The 24060-nt window shown below is 60.8% G+C and overlaps 1 protein-coding gene across 1 annotated transcript in view; it reads left to right on the forward strand.

Moving 5' to 3' along the window:
- Positions 1-6: 6 nt before the first annotated feature.
- TRIM8 (tripartite motif containing 8) overlaps positions 7-24060 on the forward strand; it is a 26743-nt gene continuing 2689 nt past the window's right edge. Inside the window, exons 1-5 of the mRNA XM_026050777.1 lie at positions 7-400; positions 695-1353; positions 22386-22481; positions 22878-23111; positions 23804-23835. Of these exons, the coding sequence (XP_025906562.1) occupies positions 784-1353; positions 22386-22481; positions 22878-23111; positions 23804-23835 (932 nt within the window). The 5' untranslated portion in view covers positions 7-400; positions 695-783. The remainder of the gene's footprint in view (positions 401-694; positions 1354-22385; positions 22482-22877; positions 23112-23803; positions 23836-24060) is intronic.

Raw genomic sequence — 24060 nt, forward strand, 5'->3', positions numbered from 1 at the left:
GGTTAGAAGCAGATCTTGGGGCCGCTGGGAGAATTCAGTTTTTCGTCACCGTCATCGTTGCTATTATTAATACTATATATATATTTTAACCTTCCTCCTTTTCCCCTTTTGGATCTTAACCCTTTGATCTGTTTCCTTTAAAAAGACTCCGATTCTGAGCTCCCGACAGGGAGAAAGGGAGGAGAAATCATCATCACCATAATAATAAAGAGAAAACCCGAGCGAGCCTGTTCTCTCAGCTGTTAGCCAGGTTGGTGGGGGACAAAAGTCCCTTTAAAATATTGAATGTCAGTCGCAAACCCAGGGAAAGGAAACGCGGATCCGGAGCGCTAAATTGTAGGAGGTTTATATGGACTTGGACGCTGCGGCTGGATTTTGTATGGATTTTTTTCAACCTTCGGTAAGTTTCGATTCCCCTTCGGGGAGCGGAAGAAATTGTTTTTTAGGGCTTGTTAAGACATGGGGTTGTAAATCCTGGAATATTGTGTCCTTTTTCTTATCTTTTTAGTTTTTCCCGTTAACAAAACGACACGAAGGTTGTGTTTTCCTTCCTGGGATTCCTAGAATGCTGCTCTGTGGTTTATTTTATTCCTAATTTTAAAATATGTTGCGGTTTTTATTTATTATGTGCGCTAAAGAAGAGGGGGGCGGGAGGAGGGGGAACAGCGATTCACCCTGAGACTTCCTGTTACAGGGAGAAAAGAGCCCGGCGTCCATCTGTAGCCCCAAGTGAGAGATTAAACGGTTGGGGAGGGGGGGAAGGCGCCAGATCCCGCCACAGAAATGGCCGAGAACTGGAAGAACTGCTTCGAAGAGGAGCTCATCTGCCCCATCTGCCTGCACGTCTTTGTGGAGCCCGTGCAGCTGCCGTGCAAGCACAACTTCTGCCGCGGCTGCATCGGCGAGGCCTGGGCCAAGGAGTCGGGCTTGGTGCGCTGCCCCGAGTGCAACCAGGCCTACAACCAGAAGCCCAACCTGGAGAAGAACCTYAAGCTCACCAACATCGTGGAGAAGTTCAACTCGCTCAACCTGGAGAAGCCGCCCGCCGTGTTGCACTGCGTCTTCTGCCGCCGCGGGCCGCCGCTGCCGGCGCAGAAGATCTGCCTGCGCTGCGAGGCGCCCTGCTGCCAGTCGCACGTGCAGACCCACCTGCAGCAGCCCTCCACGGCCCGGGGGCACCTCCTGGTGGAGGCGGACGACGTGCGGGCCTGGAGCTGCCCCCAGCACAATGCCTACCGCCTGTACCACTGCGAGGCCGAGCAGGTGGCCGTGTGCCAGTTCTGCTGCTACTACAGCGGCGCCCACCAGGGACACTCGGTCTGCGACGTGGAGATCCGCCGCAACGAGATCAGGGTGAGTGCGTGTACGGACGGCCCCAGGCTGAGGCCGCTCCGAGCGCGTCCTGCGGCAGGACGCAGCCGGGAAGGGGATCCGGGGGACCCGGAGTGGCCAGGCCTGCGGCAGGTGCCTGCTGCGGCGCGCGCTGTGGCGTCTGCGAGCACACCCCGCGCTCGCCTGGGGGTATTCGCCTCCCTTGGCAGGACGCAGCGCTCGGTGCGGTGCCGCACGGCAGGGACGCAGCGCTCGGTGCCACACGGGAGGGAGGCGGTGCTCGGCGCGGTGCCGTACGGGAGGGATGCGGTGCTCGGTGTCGTGCGGGAGGGACGCGGCGCTCGGCGCAGTGCTGTGGGGCTCTCGCCGCCTCGCGTGCCGAGGCCGGCGCTTGCRGGGCCTGCGCGATGCGCGTCCTGGCGCCGCTCCTGCCGCTCGTCCTTTGACGTAAGGACCTGCTCCCCGGGCCGTGCAGCGGGCTCGGCAGCGCCGGCTGCGGGGCAGGAAGCAGCAGACATGTTAGATCGCAGCCCTGTCGCGGGGAGGACCTGCGTCCGCCAAAGGGCAATGGAGGCGGGGGGGTTGTTCCCGGGAAGGTCTCCCGGGAAGGGGGTGGGTGCCTGCCGCCATCTGCAGCCGTTGGGCTGCCGAGCTGYGGCCGCTCGCAGTGTCTCGCTGATGCGGTGACACGGGCCCGGGAAGAGGTCTGAGCACAGCACTGGTGAAGGCTGCGGAGCAGAGGGGAGTCTGAGGAGCAATTTTTCCCTCGGTCCCTGCCTGGCCACAGCCCTGCCGGGATCCAGAGCAGGACCAGCAGACAGCTCAAGGAGAAACATGCTGAAAATCAGCAGCAGAGAGAGCAGCTTGCCCATGTGCTCTGCTCCAGAGGCCTTGGCCTCTTCGGGGTGTGGGTCAAGGGCGCAGGATGGGGCTGCCTGTGCCGGAGGCTGGATTGTGACAAAGCCCAGCCRTGGGGACCCTGCCCTGTCCCTTGGAAGGCTGGCAGGCAGCAGGCTGCTGCCTCGACCCCCTCCTGCCTCGCCTCTACGAAGCCTGGCGCGAGCATTCCCAGTCCTGCCGCAAGGGCCGAGGCCGGGAGAGCCTCCCCTCGCGCAGTGATTCCAGCCAGGAAGCCAGACCTCTTGTTCGTGGGGACTCAGGGATGGGTTTGGGCCAAGTGATGGGGTTTTCTAAGGAGAGGGTGTGGGGCACGGTGCTGGCGTGGGGCAAAGCAAGGCTGTACTTTGCTTGTGGCCAGACCATCTGGCAGAGCTTTCGCCCCTGGCTCCAGACCCTGCAGTTCCTGGTGGGTGTTGAAGCGCCCTGCCGGCCTCCAGCCATCGCTCCCCTCCCGGCTGCCCCAGGGCCCTCGCTCGGACCCTTCGGAAGAGGCCCAGCGCTGGCCTGCCGAATAAATATTTAACAATGAATTGAATGGTGATTACTGTAAAATGGGGATGATTTCCTGTGTATTTTAATGTTGCCAAAATGAGTCACCATTTAGCAATAAAAAAAAAAGTCATAAATAAAAATTGCAGGATAATTACTTTCCAATTGGATGGCCAGGCCTGGGAGGAGGGGAGGTGGCTCTGTGCAGCCAGCAGCCAGTGTGAGCTAACAGGAAGGTTATTTTCCTCTCCAGGTTTTTTTGGGGAAAACCAGAGACCTCCGCGGAGGTGCCAGCAGCTCCGCCACACACACTGGAAGGGGAAAGACCCAGCCAGGCCTTTAGAGAAGCGCTTTTCTGCTTCTATTTATAGGGAGTCATTTCTGTCTCTCCGTGCCAGGGTGGAGAGCCACCCGGGAGGAGCGCGGGGCCGGGACAGGCCTGCCTGTGTGTGCATTTCCTGGGAGCGCTAGCCAGGGACCAAAAGTATTTTTCCAGGTCCTTTTCCAGGACACTTTGATCTCATCTTTTCCCGCTCTCCCGGCATTTTTGTTGTTGTTGTTGTTGCCGTTGTTAGGGCTGGCTGTTGCTGCTCCTCGCGGATCTGCGCCGCGCTCGGCCTGGCGCGTAACTGCTGCCGGCGAGCCTGAGCGTTGGCCCCAGGGTGACWTTGTGGGCGACAGGGCCGGGCACCAGTGGCGTCGGCCTGGGGCAGAGCTGCAGCCCATCCGGGTGACCTTGGCCAAGGCCCTTCSCACCTCCTGCCTTGGCTCCCATCTCTGCGCTAATGTGCTTGTCTCTCCCTGCTGGGTTATGGTGGGTGCTCATGGCTGAGTTGGGTGCTGGGATTGTGGTGGACGCCTCGGAGCTGGGATGTGCTGTTGCACCTGGAGGATTCCCCTGCAGTTCGAGCAGTTTCTCTGCTAGCTAGGAAGCCAAAACCACTGCGAGGCTGCCGGCTCTCGCCTGCGCTCACTGTGTGGCCTTGGGCAGGGCTCTGCTTAAAATCCACCCCTCGCCGAGCTGCGCGAGCCGGTCCCGGAGAGGAATGCGGTGGCTCCCGAATGAGGCCGCCCGCGTGCCGCATCCTGCGCGCCCAGCCGGTGGCAGCAGCCGGGCCGGGATTCCTGACCGCTTGCTCACGCGCCGCGCACGGAGGCGCCCACTCCAGCAGCATGGGCAGTGGTGTCCATGTCTCCCGAGCCCCGGGCTGCGAGGAGGGCCGGCCGGGGAGGGCAGCGTGCCAGGCATCGCGCTCACCAGAGCCCGGGGAGGCCCCCGAGTAAACGCTCGTGAGAGGTTTGTGCTGTGCATGTCTGTTTGGGAAGCTCCTCACTGAGAGATGAGTCGAAGGTTAGAGCCCAGGAGCCTCATCTGCTGCCTGGGACATGACATGGAGGGGTTGCAGGTGTTGGAGACCAGCCCCGCAACAGGGTTWTTCCAGGAGCAGGGCTGGGAAGCTCCAGTCCACCCCTTTCTAGTCCTTGTAAAGACAGYCCTGCTGACAGGCCTCCTCACAGGGCATCCCACCCTCTGCTTGCAGGGCCTTTTGAAGGGGGCAGAGGGACTCAAAGCAGTTTGGGAACAGAAGCCCTGCTTCAGCAGCCTGAAGCTAGCGGCTTGCCCGGGAGATCTCTTTGCTGGCCCCGAGAAGCGGGAAGCGGGTTGGCGTGGGAGGAAGCAGGGTGTCCGCAGAGCAGTTACCCAAAGTGGAGGCTTGTCCTGGGTTGTCTCGCGGGAGAGAGACCTTTCAGTGGTAGGTGCTGCACAAACCCACACAGCCCTGACTCAGGGTTGGATGAACTCAAAGGTGCAACCATAGTACAAACAGTAAATAAAGTATGTGGTTAATCTTTCTTTCGTGGGCGTAGAAAACGCTTACCTCCCCTTCCCCCTTGTGAGATGTTTTCTCCTTTGTTTCCTGTTTTTGTAGCGCTTAGAGGAGAGAGAGAGAGGGAGGGAAAGAAAAGCCAACAACCCACCCTCTTTCTTGCTTCTGGAGGCTTTATTTGTGTCAAGGTCTCAGAATGAAACAGGGCTTTTTTTTTGACTTCCATCTTTGCCTTTCCTGCCAGAGACATGTGCCTCCCGCCTGGTATTCCCAGGCATGGCGGGTTTGCTTCTAAGGTTGAAAAAGAAAGTTATTCCAACTTGAGGCTGGTATATTACTTTTTTTTTTCTTTTTTTTTTTTCTGTCACCCAAAGATGGTGGGTAAGAAGATGTTGCTGGAATAAGAGGGCCAGTCAGAAAGCTGCAGCCAAGATGGGCAGAAGGGGCTCACCCAGACATTTGCTAGATGCTCCCACTGTGTTGACCCCCTTTTTCTCTTGCACCTGGTTGTCTGAAGGCAGGACAAAGCTGCCGTGCGCAGCTAAGGGTGCCTCTTGCAGAGGGGGTATCAGGCTCTGCTTCCCCTTTGCTTTTGTTCCAAGGGACCCGGATCGCATTCACCTTCTTTACTGCACTCTCCTATAAGGCAGAGAGAAAAATCCTCTTTTCTGAGCATCTCCAGTATCTCTGAATGTAAAGAGGAGGAAGAAAATGTGCAAAGTGGCTGCAGGGACATGTCCTGGGGGAAGCATTCGGGGGGCTGCTGCTGTGCAGGAGCAGAACATGGCTCCATCCCTGGAGCAGCACCCTYGGGTGAAGCCAGGGGGACAGGGAAGGGAGTTTGGGATCCATCTGGCCCACAGCAGAGCTGGGCTTTCTCTGCAGTGCCCCGGCTAAGCTCAGTTCAGGTGCCTGCTAAAGCAGGGGAGAGCGGAGGGCAAGCACTGTGTAGAGGCACAGAGAGCTGAGTGCCCAGCCTGCATCTGAAACCGTGGCCCTTTGCAGGCCCTGGCCACCAGCCCTGGTGCAGAGGTGGCCACCTTGCCCTTGCTGCCCAGCTGATCGCTGCAGAGGTCAGAAAGTYGAGGTGTCTAGGGGGGAAATGCCGCCCGTTTCACTGCAATAGATGCCTCTGATGCAAGAGAAGACCTCCTGTTTGAGCAAGCCCCGTGTCCCATCTCCCCACTGCCATGCACGTTAAGCAGGGAGCCCCAGCGCTGGGGAGCCCGGGGTCTGCTCCACCACCAGCCTCCTGCCTCCAGCTGCTGTAGGTTGTTTTACTCCGAAACAGGTTTGGTAACTTGCGCCGGGCTGGATTTTTACGGGCTTACTTATTTTCCAGATGACTTGTTTATGGGAAGTGCGGCATGCGGCCCGGCGGAGGCCCCGCGAGCGCCTCTGCTCGGGAGTTGTGGTGCAGCTGAGCTCCCGGGACTGCAGGTAGCGGGGGCTGCCACCCGGCACCCCTTCCCGCGGGGCTCCCTCAGCGTACCCGTCCCCTCCGCTGTAGGACCTATGCRGTGGGGCTGGTGCGGTCGAGCTCCCCCTTCTCCCAGCCCTCATATATTTCTTGATGGATTCAACCTGGCTCCCATGGATGAAGCAAAAGGCTGAGCCTTTCTCCCCCATCAGCTTAGACCCAGTCTCTTCCTCCTCCAGCTTTGCTGATGCCCCTTGTTCCTGCCCAGGGGCCTCGTGGCTGCAGCGCCTGGCTGCTAAATGTGACTGATTATTGTGCCCTGGGACGCTGTCAGTTGGTCAAACTGCCTTGATGAATAATGACTTCTCAGGCCTTGGGCAGCCGCAGAAATCCCAGCACCCACCTAGCCTCGCTTTGCAGCTCCGTGCCGCTCGCCGCCATCGATCTGTCAAGCTTTGCTGCTCTTTGTTGTCAGGGACAGCAGAGAATTTACGTTCAACCCATAGCAACCTGTGCTGCCCTTGAGAGATCTCGGGGGGCTGCGCTGGTGCAAACGCRCCTGCGTTTGCTACGAAAGCAGCCATGGGTGTCTTAGTGCCCCCAGATCTTCGGCTAAGCTGGAACAGTCGCCTGCCTCCCCAGAGCTTGGATTAAGGGCTTTTCCCTGCTGCTTTTCTGCTAAGCCTGGGCATTTTCCTTGCCCTTAACTCATCGATTTGCCTGTGGTTGCTTGTTCGAAACCCACAGCCACATTTCTTTAATGTAGAGTCATCTGAGGAATGACAGCGCAGATGGGGGGCACAGGGAGGCAACTTAATGCTTTCGGGAGGGAAGAGGCTTGGATGGAAGAGATGGAGCTGGTAAAGCAGAGGTAGGAGCCAACAGCCAGGGAGGGCAGGGGCGGAAGCAGGGAATGCCCCCTTCCCACGGTGGGTGATGCTGCATGGATGGGCGCTGGAGAAGGGTGAGTTGGAAGGAGGAAAGAGGTTCATCCAAGGATCTTGAGTGTTCTCAGGGAGTGGCAGCCCTGGCAGGAGAGCTTCCTGCCTTGACCCTCTCCCTGTGCTGGTGGCTTCCAGTTCCCCCACCGCCCAGGGGTGAGCTGGTCTGGTCTCTGGACCAGCAGGTATGAACCCAGCTTTGGCTGCTGAGGGGAAGGTAGGACACTTTGCCCAGGCCCTTGTTGGGTCCAGATCTAACCCGTGATGTTTATGCAAGTGTCACATAGATGTAGGTGCGGTCGTGTTGAACCTGTAATTGTGCCGGGAAGGAGAAAGTGGGAAAGACTTGACCTGCAGTGTGGCACCCCCTGACTCTCCTCCGCTCCTCAGCCRTTTGCCTCACCCATGGGAGCCATAGCGAGTCCCTCGAGGAACACCCGAGTCCTGGGAATGTTCTTCCCTTCTCCTGCCTGTCCTGGAGCTCTCGGTGCACTTAGCCCAGGCCAGGCCTTGCCCAAAGCGGGGCCACCTCTTGTCTGCTTCGCCCCGCAGCGGGGCTGTGAGCAGCCGCGCAGATGGAGCCGCGGCCCTGCCCGGGCAGGAGAGCGCAGGCAGCCGGAGCGGGTGGGAGGAGAGGGCCCATTTCCATGGCTCACAAAGGGCACAAGCGATCAGATCCGTGCAACTGCCCAAGAATAAAGAGGCTCTTACATTGCTGGCTGCCCTGACCTCTCTGCTCTCTGTTTGAGAGGACAGCGTGTGACCACACAGGGATTTCTTAGTTGTGCTCCTGAGGGAGGCAGTAGGTTTTCTGTCCCCTGATCTGAGCCTATGTTGGCCTATTCCTTGCATGTTACCAATCTATTTATTTTTAAAACAACCTTTGGAAGACTTGGTGCATGGTGGTAGTTTTTTCTTCTCTTTAATTTCATGTAATATTTTCTTTTYTTTTTTAATCTGAAGCCAAAATGGGACTGAGAGCAGCAGTGCTTCCAGAGCAGGGACAAAAGTAACCAGGAGACACAGGGCAAGAGAGGAGGGATCGACACCGAAACAATGAAATAGCCAAGCAAGGAAAGGCTGAATGCTCAATAGCACAAGGCTTTGCAGAAATGCCTGGCTAGTGCAGCATTTTATAATCAGCTTCTGTGCTGGGCTGGCCTGCAACAGTAGTGCGATGGGGGAGGAATGCTTTGAATTAGCTGGATGCCAGAATTAATTCTGTCAGAATTCAAATGTACGTGTATGTACAGATTTATAAATAAACACTCGGAGCCACATTCTGCTTTGCCACGCAGGCTCCGGGGCAGAATCTGGTCTGGCTTTGCTTTTCCCTTTGCAAAAGGAAAAAGAAAATAAAAGGCTGCAGATCTGGGCCGGTCTCTGGTGACTGTGTCAACTTTCCGCGTTGATCAGCAGCCCGGGGGCTCGGGCGATGCGGGTCTGGTCGGCGCAGGGGCGGGCGGCCGCGCGCGCTGCAGGAGGAGCCGCGGGGCCGGCGCGGAGCCGCGCTGCCCGCCTGGCTCCCCGGCAGCAGGGACGGAGCCCGCCGCGAGCGGCAGYGCCGCGGGGCTTTTCGCATGTGTCCCGCAGATGAGCCCGGGGCGAGGCTGCAGCCCTCCTCGYGAGGCCGGCGCTGGCCGCCTCGCTGCAGGATCCTGCTCGTCCCTTTTCTGCCTTGTGATTCACTTGTGACGGTAACATGAGCAAAGTTCCCAGCTCGAGCAGGGCCTCGCGCTCGTGGTGATCTGCTTGCTGCTTTGCTGTAGCAGAATTGCAAAAATAATGAAGCCTGAATTCATTTCATTTGCCTCCTCCCTATTTTTTTCCTACCTTTTTCCCTATTTTCCCCCCTCTACCTTTTCTTCTCAGCTCCCCGTTCRGTGGCTGTTCGGGGGGCTGATCTCTGGAGCGAATTGGAAACACGCAAGCCGTGGATGGCTCCAGATGAGGCAGTTGGCAGGGAGCGACGTTCCGGATGGCTGTGTCTCTCTGAAATATGAGTAAACGTTGTCAGAGCAGCCGACTGCATGAGCTGCAGGGAAGGCCGGTCTGGCCTTTCCTGCCTCCGCCCGCCTCTCCRGCTCTGCTCGGCATCACCTCATCCTCCTTTCCTGTCTCGGTGACCTGGAAGCTTCATTCCAGAGCTGGAGACTCAGGGGAAGAAAAAGGAAAGGAAAGCCCCTTGTATCCTAACGGAGTGGGCGCTTGCCCTCGCTGTTGGACAGCTCGAGCCGAGCGCTCGCTGGAGCCGGTTATTGTGCGGCTTTCAAGGCCCGTCCCCTGGGAGGCTGGCACACAGCCCCTTCCCTCGCGCGCGCCCCGAGGAGCCGAGCTCCAGCCCCRCTGCTCGGCCGCACACGGGCGAATGTCCATGGCACTAGGGTGGCTGATGGCTCCGTGGCAAGGGGGGCGGTGCAGTGCTTCGCGTGCAGCCCCCCTGTGCGTCCCGCGCTCCGTATCCCCTCGGCCGCACGGTGGGAAGGGGCTGTGGCGCCCTCCTCTCGCTCCCGGCGCTGCGCTCGCCGCCCCGCAGGTGAAGCCGCTCTGCGCTCAGACAAAGGGATGGGGCGGCCGGTGCCTCCCTTTGTTCTCTGGTCCTGGTGCACCCGGCGCCCAGGCAGGAGCCCCCGGGGGGGAACGGATCCGCGGGGAGAATTCCCGCTCTCCAGCCGGCTGCCCGGCTGCGGCAGAGCAGAGGCGTTTAGTTGTGTGGGAATCGGGGAGCAGGATCTGCGGAGCGTCTGGTCGATTTTCTCCTGCTTTGCTGTAAACCGAACTGCAGGGCACCCAGGTGGGAGGCTGGCAATGAGTCTGCAAGGAGCACCCCCTGCAAACACACAGCTCCCAGCCCTGGACATGCAGTGGATACAGCCACGGCCTGCCCTCGAGGCAAGGATTTTGTAGATCTATCCATACAACAGGGGAGGAAAAAGGGCAGTTTCATCTTTACAGCATGGAGGAATCAAGGTGTCACCCTAAAGCTGGGATGAACTGAGGCAGAGGCTTCCCACGGGTCACCCAGAGAGTGGTGGTGGAGCGGGAGTGACCCAGGGAAGCCAGGCTTGGTCCTACTGGGGGGACTGCAGAGCCAGGCCCCAGCTCCCAAGTTTTTCACGCTCGTCCCCAGGTCCGAGCACACCKTCAGGGCTGAGACTGCCTTTCCCAAAAGACAGAGGCTGAGAATTCCTATCAGCTGGGGGGAAAGATGGAGAAAACAGGGGAGCCCATGGGGTGGCAGAGCCAGGTGTCCTGCATGGCAGTGCTGCCGGCTGGCAGCTGCGCTGCGTGCAGGGGCCCTGTGTGCCGCTCTGCCCGGCGCGGGCAGCAGGCATCAACGCTCTGCAGGTCAAGCAGCCGCCAGAGCGGCTCCGGGGGCACGTGGGGAGTGGGGGGCAGCCTGGCTGCTCGCTGGGCTCTGGAAAATGGCAGCAGCTGGGAATGACTTGGCTCCTGCACCCTGCTCCCTGACACGGCCCTCGGCACCTCCCTTAACCTTTGTGTCCCTGCCGCATCCCCTTTAAAAGAGGGTAATGAAAGCAGAAGAGGGAAGCGGCCGGCGGCACCTCGGGCTGCCTGGCGAAACGGCGCCGAGCTGCTGCAGGCGCGAGGAGCTGCGTTTGGAGTCAAGGGATCAAAGGCCGACTGAGGCTGGCATGGCGCTTGTGCCTCCTGCGCTGCGGCCGAGCTGCCAGGCTCCGAGACCGACCTGAAGGAGAAGTGACACTGCAGGGGCCTGAGAGTGATCATGGCAAAGCCTGGCCCGTAACCAGGTGAGGTTAAAACCCAGTGACAGGCCTCCCCCTAGGAGAAGTCCTCATGTTAAAGGCCAACAGCAAGACTGGGACCTTTGCTGGTATTTCCTGGTGGTGGCTGCACCCAAAGCACTCGCCCCGGTCCTGCCAGGAGCGATGTCCCCTCCTCTGCACCAGCCAAGTGCTGGGGGAGCAGCCCGTGAGTTGGAGAGGACAGAAACCCAGCCCCAAAGCAGCCCAGTGCTGCTGTGCAAGAGCCTTGTGCCCTTGCGGGGCAAAGAGGGGAGCAGGAGGTAGAGAAGGGGAAGGAAGGGTTGGAGCAGATCGCAGCCCTGTGGGGAGCTGCTTCTGTGCTGGACCTGTGGGCTCGGCAAAGACGCTCGGTTTTGAGGAAGGTTCGGAGAGAGGGATGTGTGAAGTCAGAGCTGCTGCCTGTTGCATCGACGTTTTCTTAAAGACATTGGTTTCACCTGTATTTCTGTCCTAGCAGTGCCGAGAGCCTGGCCAGGGAGCACGGTTGGGTTGCGCTTCTCGCTGTGGCTGGGGAAGAGGAGGTTCCCTCGCCTGCGGCTCCTCCTGCCCCTCACTGCCTGCACATCCGCAGCTTGGGCAGGGACTTCGGTTCTCGGGGGACTGAGCCCCTCTTGCTCAGCAGAGGGTCCTGGGTCCGGCTGCCGGGGCGAGCAGCCTGGTGACCCTCAGTAGGAGCAGCGGGTCGGTCCCGGTACCGGAGGCAGCAGCCCCCGTCTCCTGGGAACCGGGCCCAGAACCAAGTGCTGTCTGCACGGACACCTCACTGGAGCAGGGGCAGGACTCCGCTGCAGGGGGGTCTGCAGGGTGCGGGCGTTTGCGCCGCTCATAAAAAGGGGCTACTGCAACACATGGGAATTGGCCGAGCGCCTTCCAAGAAGAGGCCGCCGCTGGCGCCATGCCGGCAGCTGGGGGCTTTGCGTCCCTCTAATTTGTTTAGTTTAAGATGTGTTTACGGGCGGGTGCTGCGGTGCAGCTGGCTGGGAACTACAGGTCCCGGCATGCTCGCGAGTGGCGCCTGGCGGCTTGTGCCGCGGGAGCCCGGGCCGTGGCACTGGCGCCCTCCACGCCGGGGTTTTGCTGCCTGTATTTCTGTGCTTCGGTTCGGTTCAAGCGCTTCGGTTTGGCCCTGCTGGGCAGAGCCCGGCTGCAAAACACAGGCCTGCTCCCTGCCCTCAGCATTCTCATCCTGCCACCCACGAGGCTGATGCAAGACGAGGTCAGCCTTGCTATGTGACCAGGCTGGGGAACGCGCTGGGTCCTCTCCCCGCGCGTTCGCCGCGTCAATATTTGGATCCCAGGCGCGTTGCTGGGAGCCGGGCGATGCGTTCGGCGCTGTGATTCATTCCTGCTGCTGCTCGGAGTGCAGCGAGGCAGCACTGGGAGCACCCAGCGCCCTGCCGGGGTCGCGGCCGTGAGCGGACAGGGGGACCGCGGAGAGGGGACAAGGCATACGGCTAAGTCTCATTCCGCTCAATTCCTGCAAGGCAGATGTGCCCCACCAGTGTAGTGACAGACTCGCCACGTCCAAAGCCTGATGGGTGCGAGTGGCTTATGTTTCCATGAAGAGGAAGGAAGAAAGGAGGAGGCAGGAAGAGCAGGAAGGGAGCCTGAATGCAGGCTCTTGCGTGCCCCGGCCGCTGGAATGCAGATATCCTGCCTCCATCAAGGTCACCGAGTGCGACACCCCGTGCCTCGTCCCAGCTGGCCTGTAACATAGAGATGCAAAGCGGTGCGTGCTCCAAACGTGCTGCACAGTGAGCCTCAGGTGAGGCCTCTGCAGGGTTTCCTCAGTGGGATCGGTGCTGCACGAGTGTCTGAGTGTGTTTGAGATGGAAATGGGACACCTCGGCACGGGATGCTGATGGATGGGTCCATTCCAGCCGGAGGATTGCAGCGTCAGGAGCAGTTTGAGCTGGGGCTTGCGTTGGCAGCCAGCATCACTGCTGCCTTGAACGCCCTTACAGGGTGGATTTACCCCGGCTTTATAGAGAAAGGTTGATGCTCAGCCTCTCATGAGAGCCAAGCAGGACAGATATCTCTCCAATAACCCACTGCTGATCAGGAGCAAGGTAGACCTCCTGCCGCTCCTCCCTCTGGTCTGAGATCTGGAGGGAGGAAGAGGAGGTCCCCCGCGCCCTTCATCCCCTGGCTGCTGTCTCGTCTCCCTGCTTGCTCATCCCGGCGAGCAGAGCCGGCTCCTGCATCCCGCTGCGCATCCCCATCGCACCCGGTGCAGCGCCCGCCTTCGCTCTGCCCTCCTTCCTTCCATGGGGTTTGTTCGTGCCGCATTTTTCCTTTTCCTGGCTTGTTTGGACACGCACTGGTACATTCACGGCGCTCAGGCAGTAACGTGAGTCTCTCTGCTGTTAGGAAAGGGGCCAGGATTTGGGGGGCTGGGAGGGCCGCTTAAGGAGTAGTTTCTGAGATATTTCCTTCTGCCGCCACACCCTGCACGAAAGAGCAGAATCTGCGCGGCCTCAGCTGCTCTCGCAGGCTCCCAGTGTATCTCTTTTAATATAGATTGGTATCATTTTGCATTTTAAAGTAAAAACACGCTGCAAGCTGCAGACAGCTGTCGGTTGGCAGCTTTGTTTGAACATCTGGTCTTGCTGGGCTGCTGTTCAGCACGTTCTAACTATGGGATTCATAAAGATTATAATCCAGGCTTTCAGATTCAGAACAGCCGCCTCTCAAAACCCGGCGCAGAGCGGAACCCCAGGATCTTTCATGTATGGCAGCAGCCGGGGGGTCCATGGCACTCGGAAGGGCACTAAGTCGTGGTGCGGAGGGCAGTCTGGTGAGGATGCAGTGCACTCACCTCGGGGTTGTGCCCGGATCGGGGTTGGGATTGGGATTGAGATCGGACCTGCTGCGCGCACCTTGCTGCGCACAGGGCTGGAAGGGCTGCTGCAGCCTGCAGAGATGAGCCTGGCGCTGGGGAGCTGCAGAAGGGCAAAGTTCCCCCTTTCGCTCTCTATTTTTCATTTTTTTCTCCACTTTGAGTGCCGAATCCAATGGAATCTCGTGTTCTGGGGGGGTTTCCGAGGCCGCTCAGCTGAAGCAGCAGATTCGGCTGTGCCTTTGGCGTACGCGTTTGCAGCAGTTCCGCGCGGCAGCAGGACTCTGTCTCCTTCGCTTTAGAGATCGGTGCTGCAGCAGCCGAGGCTTTGAATAAAGATGTCCATGTGTCAAAGACTCGTTTGCGGGAGAGCTCCAATCCCTTTTTCTTCAAGGAACCAAAAGGTTGAGCCAGGCGCATTTGTAAGTCCTATCCATTCCTGTGCAACTGAGACACTTTCATTGACACCTCTCAGACTTAAGCAGCCTCTAAGCCCCTAACAGGTTTTATAAATCTTGTTAGTTGATCTGCATTTTTGCAAAGCTCTTTGAATCCTGCATATAGGTGCGTAAGTCACCTTGACTTTCTGTAAGGCTTTGACTCCCCAGTCACTTTCAGGCTCCATTTGTCAGTTGGAAATGCACAAAAAATGCCCCCCCTCCCCTTATCTTTATTAGCAAAACAGCTGCCTGGAGAAATCTAGCTGTGCTCCAGTTGGTGCGTGCCGTGGTAGGGGTGCATATAAACCTGTTCTGCCCTTGTTTGTGTTGATTTAACTTACCAGTACAAATTAAAATCGCCTTGAGCAGTTGGAAGTTTAACTAGATCAGTTAGGAGGAAAGAAATAAAAATAAAAGGAAGGAAACCACTGCCTTTAAACCCAAGCAGAGTTTCCCTCCTAGAGCTGCGCTGGGCCTGGCGAGGACCCCGTGCGCTTGCAGCGCATCTGGAAGATCTTGGGATGCAACAGTTGGAAAAGACTGGGCCGGCAGCGGAGCAAGGCGAGATTGGGGGTGCTGCCCAAGTTTGTTTGTTCTTTTGGTTGGGGTTATGGAAGGAGGAGCTCGGGGCTGGTAGAGCAGCGGGAAGGGCTAGTGTGAGAAGTGGGATTTTGAGCTGGAACGCCCAACAGGAGCCTGGTTGTGCCGGCACCTGGCCCTCCTGGAGGCAGCCACTGCCCCTGAGAGCCAGGCTGGGGAATGCCCCAGCTCGAAACAGACTGCTTGGTGTTCCTGGGATCGTCTCGCATTTGGGCCCATGGAACTGGAGACAGAAGAGGACAGGAAAAGTGAAAAAAAGGAGTTCGGGGCCACAGTAGCTTGAGTGTAAATTGGTTGAAGCTTTCAAGAAACCACAGGCAGCGAGTGCACTGCAGGCGGAAAGGGCAGGACTTCGTGTGTGATTTCTTGTGATCTCGGAGCGCACAGGGAAACCCGGATAATCCTGTTCTGTCCCCGCTGCCAGCCTGGCCAGTGCTGCCCTCTATTTGTCCGCAAGGGCCGCATGTGCTGCCGGTGCCGGGTCCGTCCGAGGCCTCGAGTGGCTGGAAGCGGTTGCTCGGAGCGCCTGGGTTCAGGTTGGATTCCCCAAACTTTGCAGGATGTCGCAAAGCGCCTTCCCGTCGCGGCGCTGACGGGTGCCGGTGCTCCGGACACCAGGGCGAGGTCCAGGGGGGATCCTGCCTTCCAGGGTGTTTGGTGGTGGCTCCTGCCCTGCCCTGCCCAGGGTGACTCTGCCAGAGGGCAGCCCAAACCGGGGCGGTTTTTCCCTAAAACCAAAATGGGGGAAGGAGGTGCCCTGGAGCCTGTCCTGCAGAAACACCAAGCCAAGCGCCGCGACCCGCCCTGGCTGCGGGAGCGTTCCCGCCGCAGCCTGGCGGGAGCGCAGCGGGCTGGGAACGGCCGGGCTGAGGATCCGCACGCTCCCTGGCACCACAGGGAAGGAGGGATCCGGGAGCGGCTCCCTGCCCAGGGCCTGGCCGTGCTGCAGCGCTGGCCCTGTGGGGACAGTGTCCGCAATCCCTGTGCGCCCGGCTTGCTGCAGCTGCCGTGTCCTGGGGCCCGCGGCCAGGAAACGTCCCTTGGCCGTGGCCTCGGCAGAGAGGGAGGGCCGGGAGTGCGGCCAGGGCCGCTCGGGGCCGGGCTCCGGGTGCTGCTCGTGCGGCGCCCAACAGCACCCACTGTGGCGGGGCGGGATTGCAGGGGGGGTAGGGGCAGGGGGAGGCCAACCCCCCTGCTAAATGTGGGTTGCAGTCTGCGGATTCCCCACGGCCTGGCACGAGAGGGCAGCTCCCATGGGAGGGGAGATCCCAGTGGGATTTGCAGCCACTCACTGGAAGGGCAGGGGCTGTTCCTTGCGAAGGTCCGTGCAGGTTGGAGGAGGGAGCACAGTTCATCCTTCCCTGGCGTTCCCTGCATTCCTGCCCTTCCCAACGTCTCCGCAGCCGCCGTAAGCGCTGTGCCCGCCACCAGATCCGAGCACTGCTCCTGGGCAGCGGCTGCTCCGCGCTCTGTGTAAATTGATTTCCTGTAGCTCGGTTTGCAAATCCGTTCTCTGCTGAAACAAATAAGATGTCACCTGCTTCCCACGTCCCCTTGTGCCGCCGTGTCCGCGGGCGGCCCCGCGTCCCCGCTCGGGCCAGGGCCGTAGCCAGGGCACCCCCAGGCCGGCACCACAGCCTGCGGCAGCGCTGGGAAGCAGGGAGCAGGGGGGAAGCAGAGGCCCCCAGGGTGAAATGCCTTCCTCAAGGTCCTGCTGAAGGTCACTGCTGGACAGGGAATAGATGCCGCTTTCCTGGACGCCCGCAATCCCGCCGCTGGCCCCATGCAACACAATACCCCTTATTTTCCCTTTGCTAACAAGTTCTTCCTCTCCGCTCGCTGTAAACAAGGGCAAAGGCAGCCCCTGGCTGCCGGGATCACCGCAGGGCCTCGGCGCGAGCCGCAGCCAGGAGCTGCCGGGCTGGCGGCTCCGCAGGGAGCAGCCGGGACACCGGGATAGCCACGCTGTGGAGCCTGCGCCCCATCTGCACTCGGCGTCGTCGCTCCTGCCCGCGCGGGGAAGGGCAGCGGCTGCTTTTCTCCCTGCTGTGACACTCGTTCGTGCTGCTCTGGCTCCCTGGGGCTTGGTTGCCCTGCACTTTTGGGGTGCCCCCCGTGCTCCCTGCCACGCTCGGTGGGGGACACCGCCGCGTGCAGCCCTGTGGCGCGGGCCAGCCTCGCTGTGCCCGGGGCGGCCGCCCTTCCCTGCCCACGTGGCCTCCGCGGGGACGGGCAGGAGGGCGGGCGGCTGCCCCGGCCCTGGCGCGCGCTCAAAGCGCGAGGCACCGCCTGTGACTGAGGCGCTGGCCTGGCTGCCAGCAACAGGGCACCGCTCCTGCAGATCATTCCCTTTCCGCGCGGATGCGGGACCCGGCAGAGGTTGATCCCCGGGGAAGAGCAGGCACTGGGAAGGGGAAGGCAGGAGGGGACCCTGCCCAGCAGCAGGGACGCTGCGGAGCTGAGTGCTGGGCAGTGCTGAGCAGGGCCGGCTGCAGCGCTCCCCCGGCCTGCCCTGTCCGGCTAGTCCCCGGGACTAGCAAAGGGCATCCCGTGTCCTCGCCCCTCCAGTGGGACGTTCGCCCTGCAGCCCTTCCAGGGAAACAGCAGCTCTGCCAGCGTGTGCGGAGCCCCGGTGCCCAGCTGCGCAGGAGCACGGCAAGACCAGCGGCACCCCGACACGGCAGCGAGACGGGGCGCCGGAGCCAAGGCCTCCCCTCCTGCGCGGTGGTTCCTGTAGCTTGTGCAAGACGAAACCCCAAGCAGAAAACGTTTCCTTCCTGTCCCTGCGAGCGGGTCGGCCTCCTGCAAGCAGCGCGGCGCTCCGGGGAGGTGTGAAGGGCCGGGCCGGGTGCCCTGTCTGCGCCGGCGGGATGCGCGGGCCCGGAGCGGGTGGTTTGGGCCCACTCCCCCCGGAGCACGCCAGGGCCTTGGCATTGCCCAAGGGATGCCGAGGCACCGCGGAGCCGCAGCATCCCCGACTGAAACCGAGGCCTTAACAGCTCCTCATCCAGCTCGCCTTGCTCTCGGGACGGTTTAGCCGTGCTGCCGTTTGCAGCCCCGTTCAGGCTGCCCCGTGGCTGCAGCCAGGTGCGGTGCAAAAGGTCAAAACCGACCACGTTTGAGCAGTTCCAGCTCACGCGCTGTGCCGCCGAGCCAGCCGCAGCGCGGCGAGAAGGGACGGGGCACTGCAGAGCGTCGCCTTCGGCTCGCAGGTGGGGGTGCTCTCAGAAGGGATCAGAATAGCTCCTAGCGTAGGTTTTTCTCAGAAAATTGGCTAGTTGATTGTAGAGCAGGGCTGAAAAGCAGGAAGTTAGCAAGTGGGAGGCAAGGGGAGGTGAAAGAAAGTTTGCACTTGCCTCCGAGGTCCGGGGCTTTTGTGCATTAAAATTCAGTTGCAGTGACTTCAGTCCCCTTTCCAGCTCTGTGCTGCTTCACACGGGCAGCCAGGAACCTCTTTCCCCAAGAAAGCTCTGTGTCAGGATGCTCGTCTCTCAATGAGGCTCCTTGATCCCAGTCCCTGGGCTTAGCTGCAGGTGTCTGGAGCCTTTCCCAAGAAAGGCATCTGCCCTTCATGGCTTCTTTGCTCCGGTTCCACCTTCCTCCTCCTCGCCCTTCCTCCCCCTCACGCTCTGTGCTGCTCCCTCAGTTCTGTCTTTCCGGTTGCTGCAAACAAAGTCCCTATTCACTCGGTGGCTGTGATTTGGCTGCGAGGGGAAAGAGCGAGTGCAAAGGAGAAGGAAGGAGGGAGGTGGAGATCCAAGCTCTCCTGCCCACGGCCAGCTTCCCAGACAGACTTAAAAGGGACTGTGTGGAGCCATCTGGGTTTCCGTTCCCCCTTAGCACCCCAAAATTTGGAGTGTGAACGTTATTTATGAGAATCCCGGTGGCCTTTGGTGGCGCGGTGCCATGCGGTGCGGGAGCCGTGCGGTGCTGGTCACCTCGGGGCCGGGGCGGGCGCGAGCGAGGAGCAGCACCGAGCGCGGGACTCTAGTGCACAGAGGAGCTGCTGGTGTCTCAGGGGAAGGGCTTGTCCCTCTGGTTGTCCCTCCTGGAACAGCGTCTGCTGCCCAGGCTGATTGCTGCCCAGCTTGATGGGGGCTGCACCGACCGTCCTGACGGCTGGTGCGCCGAGGCTCCCTGCCTGCTTTTGCTGAGAGAAAGGCCCTGAGGGGAGCACAGCCTTTATCAGACATCACAGAATCCACACGGGCCTCACTGCCCCTGCAAACACCGCTACCTTAAGCTTCTCCGGGTTTTCCCTGCTCCCTGTCTCGGGTAGAACCAAAGCTGCTGCCCAAGGCTTGGGGTGCCTTCCAGCTCCTTCCTAGTCCCATGCAGAGTGGGGAGTGCCTGCAGGAATGGTGCTGCGGGATACACGGTGCTGAGACGGGGCGTGCGGAGCACCAGGAGCTCCCGCAGACTGGGCTGCAGCCAGTGGGGCTCCCGGCTTTCCTGCAGCCGAGCCGTGAGTGGCTCCCATGGCTCCAAGGGCACGTGCGGCCCCGGGCACCAGTCGGAGGCAGGGACAGGGCAGCGCAGGGAGGCAATGCGCAGGGCCCACGTGCTGAGCGCCGGCCACGGGCTTAGTGCGTCCCTCAGGAGCGGGTGTGCTGAGCCTCACACCCACCAAGCCCGCGAGGGGTCTTGCCACTCGTTTCTGCGGCTGTGCCCCTCACACGAGGTCCTGGTGGGTCCCAGCCCCATTCCCTGCGCCCGTGTCCCCGTGCACAACCAGGAATTGCGGTGCGGGAGAGCAGGGGCTGGTGCAAGTGGCAGGAGGGAGGGCTGTGGTGCTGCAGTCACATAGTGGCGCTCACGATGAGGAGCCCGGGTGCCCCGCACCTTCGAAGCTGTTAAACCCCTTACTGTCATCTCGCTGTCTGGTGGCTTCAGCGTTTGGTCTCACGGGTGTTCTGATCCATAATGCCAGCCCTGGCCCCCACCAGACATCCCCACCTCGCGCAGACGTGAGGCTGGAGTTTCTGCAGCCCGGGTTGATAGGAAATTTAACATCGAGCCCCCTCCAGGGCTCTTCCCCTTCCAGGGTCCCAGCGCCGGTGCTGTCACCTTCCCGGTGGCTCGGAGTGCGGCGCTGGCTCTTCCCTCGCACACGGTGGTGTCCAGGCCGCACGGAGCTTCCTTCCCGGCGGCCGCTTCCTCCCGGCCAGCGCCGCGCAGATAATTATGGCAAGTGACTCTCTGGGCGAGCACAGCCCATCCTTCCTGCGCTGTGAGCCGGCGTCCCGCGGGGCCCGCGTCCCTGCGGGGCGCTCAGCGGAGCCGCAAACCAGCGGGGCCCTGAGAAGACACCCAGGGATTCACCCTGCTCAGGCCCTGAGCAAAGGACAAGCCCAGTTAACCTGCACCTTCGGCAGGCCCTGCTTAGGGTGGCCCATCACGAGAGGGCCTGTCCAACCTCCTCCTAGGTTGCAGTTTGTCCTTTTCTGTCTTTTTCTTGTGCCCTGAGGGAAAGGGGAGATCACATTTAATTGCAACAGAACAAGCTGGTGTCCAGCAAGCAGCAAGGGTCTCACTGGGGCCTGTTGGAGCAATATGGATTGGCCACTTCATGGAATCATAGAATCCTTGAGGTTGGAAGGGATCTCCTGCACACGCAGGGTCACCTAGAGCACGTGGCACAGGCTGCATCCAGAGGGTTTGGAAGATCTCCAGAGAAGGAGACTCCACAGCCTCTCTGGGCAGCCTGTGCCAGGGCTCTGTCACTCACCATCGAGCAATTTTTCCTCAAGTTCCTATGGAACTTCTGGTGCTCCAGTTTGTGCCCGTTTCCTCCAGTCCTATCAGTGGCCACCACTGAAAAGAGGCCACCCCTCCTCCTCCCTGCCTCCCTTGAGGTGTTTACGGACACTGCTCAGGTCCCCTCTCGACCTTGTGCACGGCAGGTGCCGCCGCCGCCGCCTTTTCCCTGTGTTGGGCACGACCTTCCTCGCCAAACCCAGCGCTGGAGGGGCTCTGGCTGCCCTCCCGTGCTCGCGCCTGCCCTGTTTGACTCCCATCCTTCATGCGGAGCATTCCCAAACCCAACGCGCCTCCTCGGGGCTCAGGGATCAGGCCTCCAAGATCCCTGACTTGCTGGGAGTCTGAGGAGGGCTCGAGTGAGGCGAATGTGCGTGGAGAGAGCTGCAGTTATCCCAGATTCAGGGTCACGCATGAAATACGGGAAATTACCCTGAGAAATTGGGATCCTGCAGGAGGAGTTCATGACTTCAGAAATGCCACATTTGGGAGGAGATGGAAGGGAAAGGGATATATTTTCCTTTTCAAAATACCCAAGGAATTCAGTCTGCGCTGTAGAGGCAGTGAGGTTCTCTCCTCGGTGCCAGAGGGGTAGCTTACACCCATGTGTCTTGTTAAGGCTTCTCTCGCTGAGGGTGAAGCCCTCCCGCCCCGCTGCAGTCTCAGATACGTAGGGGTTTTAAATCACCCGAAAATCAAGAGTGACTCAAATGTGAAATTACAAAGGAAAAAATAGACTGTGTGTCCTCCATTCTCTGAGATTTGTAAGCCTTTGGGTTGCATTTCAGCCACTTTTCCCAGCTGTGAAGTGCTATTCAATTAATTTCATATATATATATATGAAGTTATGTATATATTTATAATTTCATGTTATAATTTCATATAATACCAGGAGCTGGAGACTTAACAAACATGTGTAACACTGGGAGAATGTCCCTAAAATTATCCAAGTTGGCAGCTGTGCCATGGCAGCGGCAGGAAGCTGGGAAAACCCCGGGAGGCACCCGCAGGTCCAGGGCTGCTCCGTCGCTCCCGGGGCTCCCTCCTTCCCTCGCACTGGGGCTGCGCTCGCCTCTGGAATGGGCTGGAGCTGGTGAGTTGTGTCCCTGCACGCAGGGAACGTCGCGGTGCTGCCGCTGGCACTGCCACTTGGCTCCTGGCATAAAGGGACGTGAGGGCCGCGTGTCCATCTGGGACCCGCGGGATGCCAGCGGGAAGCGGCCGCTGCTGCTCCGCCGGGTCCTGGGTGCCGGGAGCCCTTCGTGAGCAGCCGGCCAAGGGGCTGCAGCCTCCTGGCTGCTCTCCTGTCCCCCGCTGATCCTGATGGTGCTGGAGACCTTAGGGAAAAGCGGGAGGCAGGAGGAGGTCTCGAATTCCTGCTCCTGCGGCGAGTCGGAGGCGAGAGCCTTTCCCTGCAACACCAATAATCCAGGCAGTGCTTCTGCCTGCTCCAGGAACTCATTTCTGGGCTCCACATCCCGGCACGGCAGGTCCTGGAGGCAGGAAGCCCCGCAGCGCAGGCCGGTTCCTCCCGCCTCGCCCCGCGTTTCGGGACCGGGCACCTCGTGTCCCAGCCCCATCCGGGACAGGTTTCCCGCCAGCAGGGCTTGCGGATGGCCACGGCCATGCTGGTTTTTTTGTCCATCTCGTGATGGAAAATGTGTGGGCTGCTTTTCCCAGGGGGACATCTTGGCTTTAGAAATACATATATGAAAACTTGGAAGTCGACTTCCAGGGGTTTTGGAAACCTGTCTTCTGCTCAGCGGGACAGAGCAGAGCTGCAAACGTGTTCCCGTTAGGTCCACGGGCAGCCTCTCCTCTCACCTCTTGCAAAAGAGCCACGGAAACATTGCACGGGGCGGCGCCTTTCGGCATTCCCGGCGCTGGCCGCTCACCGGGAATATCCTTCTGGCCCAGTTTGGTGTCCGATGCCGAGGCCCTGGGGCGTGAGGGAGGACCCGGCCGTGCGGGCGCCAGGGGGGCGCTTGGCCGCCGAGCCCGGGCAGGGCAGGGATGGCTCTGACGGCCGCCCCCTCTCTTGTCCCTGCAGAAGATGCTGATGAAGCAGCAGGACCGCCTGGAGGAGCGCGAGCAGGACATCGAGGAGCAGCTCTACAAGCTGGAGTCGGACAAGCGGCTGGTCGAGGTAGCCCCTGCTTTTGGTCGGCCCAGTGCTGTGGGGCCTGGCTGCTGCCGGGGGGACGGGGAGCAGGGACCCCAGTGACACGTGGGCAAGGAGGGCAGCGTGGGGAGCTGCCAGCCAGCCCTGCTCTTACCTGGTGTTTCCAGTTTGGTCCTGGGTGTCCTTCTGTTCGGGACGTTTGGTGCTGCCACCCACCCTTACGGGTGCTGGTGGGAGTAGCGAGGCCAGGGAAAGGTCTGGAGGTGGGAGATCACAGAGCAGGGATGTGGGGGCAGCTGCAGAACCCCCCGGGGTGCCAGGAGCGTGTTGGGCTGGGCCTCAGAGCAAATGAGGTTGCTGTGGCCCTATGTCCGTGCAAGCCTCCCTGCGGAGGATGCTGAGCTGCTCCCGTGCCCCCAGGAGAAGGTGAGCCAGCTGAAGGACGAGGTGCGTCTGCAGTACGAGAAGATGCACCAGATCTTGGATGAGGACTTGCGGAAAACCATGGAGATCCTGGACAAGGCCCAGGCCAAGTTCTGCAACGAGAACGCGGCCCAGGTCCTGCACCTCAACGAGCGCATGCAGGAGGCCAAGAAGCTCCTCAGCTCCGTCCAGGTCATGTTCGACAAAACGGAGGACATCAACTTCATGAAGGTGGGAAGAGCTGTCCCTGCTGGGGACACGGCGGGTTGTGCAGGGGACAGGGGGTCAGGGACGGCCAGGGCACAGCGGGAACAGCCGTCGGCGGGTTGGTGCGGCAGGGATTAGCTGGTTTCTCCGCAGGGCTCGGAGCGGCAGGAAGGTGAGGAGGAGCAGGGCCGCTCGGCGCCGGCCGCCTCGAGCCCTGCAGGGACGGTGCCGGGACGGAGGCCGCGCTGCAGCTGCAGAGGGGCCAGGGCTGCCCGTGCCGGGGGCGGAGGGGCTCTGCGGCTCCTCAGCCTCCTCCTGGAGCTGCTGCCCACGCAGCGGGGCCCCTTCGCTATCCGAGACGGGGAGGGCACCAGGATTTCCCAGAGCCCAGGGGGATTCGCCGTCCTTGACTGCGCAGGGGCTGGACGAGCTCTCCACCTCCCAATGTGCGCCAGGCCCAGTCCCCTCCTCACGTGCCCCAAACAGCTCTGCAGCGGCCAGGGTAGCAGAGCCCCCCTCGCCCGCCCTGAGCTCCTGGGGTGCCCGGGGACCGAGCCAGGAGGGAACCAGGATGTCCACAGGGATGGGATCCTGGATGGGATCCAGGGTGTCCATGGGAAGCCACGGCAGGAGGCGCACAGGGTCAGGCCGGGGCGGGATGGGAGGCGCTGGCGCAGGGCTGCTCCTCACTGACCAGGGCTTCTCCTCCCTCCTAGAACACCAAGTCAGTGAAGATCCTAATGGACAGGTAAGCGCCTCTGCCAGGGGCTTTGAACCGAGCCCTCCCCTTTGCCAGAGGGACATTCATGGTGGGATTCACCCAGCTTTGCTATAACTGACACCCAGGGGCCCGCGGAGAGCAGGGTGCCCGTGCGGGTGGTGGCTGCGGGTGCTGGGTGCAGGGCCAGGGCTGCCGGAGGTGGCGTCTGGGCGAAGCCGCGTGGAGCCACATCCCATCCTGAGCTGCTGGGAG

The sequence above is a fragment of the Nothoprocta perdicaria genome, unplaced genomic scaffold (assembly GCF_003342845.1).
Source record: "Nothoprocta perdicaria isolate Ctin4 unplaced genomic scaffold, notPer1 scaffold_7, whole genome shotgun sequence".
NCBI lineage: Eukaryota > Metazoa > Chordata > Aves > Tinamiformes > Tinamidae > Nothoprocta > Nothoprocta perdicaria.